The following is a 3,268-nucleotide window of genomic DNA, read 5'->3' as shown; positions in this document are numbered from 1 at the left end:
CTGCTGCCAGGGGGTGGGGTGGGCAATGGGACACAGCAGCATGTACTGTGTGCTCGGCTTCTGCTGGAGACCTGGCTGCTTCCTTGGTTTTGGGGGTGGAGAGGAACTCACCAGTGTGTCTTCTCCCTGCCCTGCGTGAGCTGTGCCAGACGGGTCTCCTCTTCCCACACCTCCCCAGGTGGGTGGAGTCTACTCCTATGATTGCAGCTTTGGTCACGTCCCCAATGTGGAACTGATGAAATTCATCGCCATGGCAACTTTTGGTTCCTACCTCTCCACCTGCCCAGAGCTGGACCCGGTGAGCCTGGATCTGAACGTGTATCACAAGGCCTTCCTGCTGTACTCCTTCCTGCGCACAGGGGAGTCCTTGAATCTGGAGTACTACTGTGGTGAGGAATGCGCCTGCCCCAGCTTCCTGCAAAAAGGGCAAAACCCATTGCCCAGCTACACCCGTGTCCCATTCCTGTACCTCTGTAGGTGTCAGCAGTAGGACACGTGTGGACAGGGGTGACAAGGGGCAATGGGAAAGCTTTTTCCAGCCCCTCCTGCTACGTGGAGTTTCAGAACTGGCCAGGGAGCAGTTGTCTTGTGAGCCCAGGCCCAGGGAAGAGAGAGGTGCTTGCTCAGGGGTCTGGATCTGAGTATGGGTGGGGGACACAGCATGCTGGATCTCCCGAAGGTTTGCAGCAGCACTGGGCTCTGCAGCAGTATCTGTGCTTCCCTTCTGTGGGGCTTAGGAGTCGCTAAGCAGTCTGGGACAGAGCCACTGCTTAGCTGCTCACAGTCATCCCTAGGGCTTGCACTGCCCAGGCTTGGCCTGTGTATAAGGGTGAACACTTCTGGGCAGGAGATCATGGTCTCCTCCATGCCAAAGGTGGTGGAGGGAGAGGAAATGCCCTATAGCACTTGCATTGTCTTATGTGGCACAGCACTGTGCAGAGATGATTGCAGCAGCTCAGGCATTGGGAGCAGGATAGATGCATCAGTGCAGTGTCCTACCTGGGCTATGGGACCTTGCTTCTCAGCAGGACTGGCTGGTGCAGGTGTGTAGCACTGAGCTTGTGTGGCCAGGCTGCTGTTGTTGCCAAAGTTCGCACAGGTATTCTTGCTTGGCAGAGCATTGTGCTGTGTAGACACAGCCTCCAGTGCAAGGTGCCTTGGAGGTCTTGTCCTGGACGAAGGCTGCACACAGTGGTTTGAGTCGCAATGTTAAATGCTCCCCTCCCCCTTCTGAATTGCCCCAGTGCCAGGGTGTGGGTTTTCTCGTCCCGCATAGGAGTGGGGTGTGTGTGTGTGTGTGTGTGTGTATGTGTGTGTGTGTCACTAGAGCCCAGCCAGAGAGCCTGTCCTTGTCTGGGGATGGCAAGGGGCCATGTGAGACTTGCCCAACGATGCTTCATGCTGGTCAGTGATAGTGACTAAAGACAGGGCTTGGGCTGAGAACAATGGTTACTGCAGCTCTTCTGTGTTTTCTGTGCTGAGTCGGGGGGCCACAAAACTTTCTTGGGACAGGAATCCCTGCCCAGAGGAGCTCCCAGCCAGACGAGCACAGTTGCCCTGCCTTTTCCTGTCTGTCTGAATGAAATGGGGCGCCAACATGCTGCTGCTTGCCTTCAAATCAGTCACATAACATAAGCAGACTGGATCCCCACCCTGCCCTCTCCCAACCCCTGTCAGTACCAACAGGGCTGTGCTGCTGTACTGGGTGTAAATGTTGCTCAAGTGATGCAGTGGAGGGAGGTGTCCAGAAGTGCTGGCTCCACTGCAGGATGGGGGCAGGGGGGAGACTTCTCCTGCATGACTTTCCTGTTGGTTGCAGTGTCTCAGCACAGACTGTTCAATGAGCACCTAGTATCTGCAAGCAGCAACCCTGCCCTGGCAATGAGGAGGAAGAAGCACACTGAGAAGGAGGTGCATGCAGACCTTGTGAGCATTGTCTCCGTCCGGCTTCGGGAGGGCTACAGCATCCGGGAGGTCAACATCACCAAAGGTGACCACCCAGGCTGCTCTGGGACCTGCAGTTGAGTGTGGAGAACAGGGTTCATACAGAGTGCAGGGTGGACTCCCCCACCATGGTGTGGCTGGGAGTGCCACCAGTCCCCTGGGCCTTGACTGGATGACCTTATGGTAGGAGATTGGCTCTCACACTGGTAATCCTGTGCAGCCATGTGGTGCTTATGACCCGCTGGGCAAGAGTACAGACAACATGCAGAGGTGGGGAGAAGCTTCTAGGCAAGGGGTCTCTCTCAGATAGTGGGGAAGTGAAGTGTCATGGTGGTGCAGGTGGGGTAGGATGAAATGGGTTTTAGCCCTTGTAGCAAGGTAAGTTTAGGTTGGATCTCAGGAAAAACTTATTTGATGTTAGAATAGTGGGGCCATGGGAGATACACCAGGGAAGAGGGATACTCTCCCTCACTGGAGGTGTTTGAAAAGATGTTGGACAGCCACTGGTCAGAAAAGGTCTAGGCACAGCTATGCCTATGTTCTACTATGAGGGCTTCCCATGCCTGTGGGCTTTGCTGGTTGCCGCATAGGCTGTATGGGGTCAGAGCCCCTTTCTGGGACTTCTCAAATGTAGACTAACAACCGTTGCAGCAGCAGAATGTTGGCCATCGTGGTCCCCCTGCTTTACCTGTCACAGGTTTGGGTGTGATGTCTTGTGTGGTGTCTGTGTAGTTCTGCTAAGAGGACGTGGCCACTGAGAGGTGAGGCCACAGCTGGAGTACTGTGTCCAGTTCTGGGCACTGCACTTAAGGAAGGATGTCGATAAGCTCAAGAGGGTACGAAGAAGGGCCACCCATATGATTATGGGCCTGAAGGATAGGCCCTATGAGGAGAGACTCTGGGAATTGGCCCTATTCAGTCTGAGTAAGAGAAGGCTGAGAGGTGACTTGATAGCCACCTACAAGTATGTGAGGGGTGAGCATCAAGATTTAGGGGAGCAACTCTTCAGGAAGACATGGGGGGAAGTGGGCAGCGGAGTCCCCCGGGGCTCGGTCCTTGGGCCCGCAGTGTTCAATTTCTTTATCAGCGATTTGGACGATGGGGTGAAAAGCAACCTGTTCAAATTTGCTGATGATACCAAAATTTGGGGTGAGGTGGGCACGCTAGTAGGGAGGGAAAGACTGCAGAAAGACCTGGATAGGTTGCAGGGGTGGGCTAACAAAAACAGGATGCGTTTCAATATGGACAAGTGCAGGGTGCTGTACTTGGGCAGTAGTAACCAGCAGCACACTTTCAAAATGGGAAACTCCCTTCTTGAGAGCAC

At 54.5% G+C, this 3,268-nt stretch overlaps 1 protein-coding gene across 1 annotated transcript in view; it reads left to right on the top strand.

Moving 5' to 3' along the window:
- Positions 1 to 3,268, top strand: part of SZT2 (SZT2, KICSTOR complex subunit) — an 82,168-nt gene that overhangs the window by 10,302 nt on the left and 68,598 nt on the right. Inside the window, 2 exon segments of the mRNA XM_025207192.1 lie at positions 175 to 389; positions 1,820 to 1,990. Of these exon segments, the coding sequence (XP_025062977.1) occupies positions 175 to 389; positions 1,820 to 1,990 (386 nt within the window).

The sequence above is a fragment of the Alligator sinensis genome, unplaced genomic scaffold (assembly GCF_000455745.1).
Source record: "Alligator sinensis unplaced genomic scaffold, ASM45574v1 scaffold781_1, whole genome shotgun sequence".
Lineage (NCBI taxonomy): Eukaryota > Metazoa > Chordata > Crocodylia > Alligatoridae > Alligator > Alligator sinensis.
The sequence above is the reverse complement of the archived record's forward strand: the minus strand, read 5'-3'. Positions and strand labels throughout refer to the sequence as shown.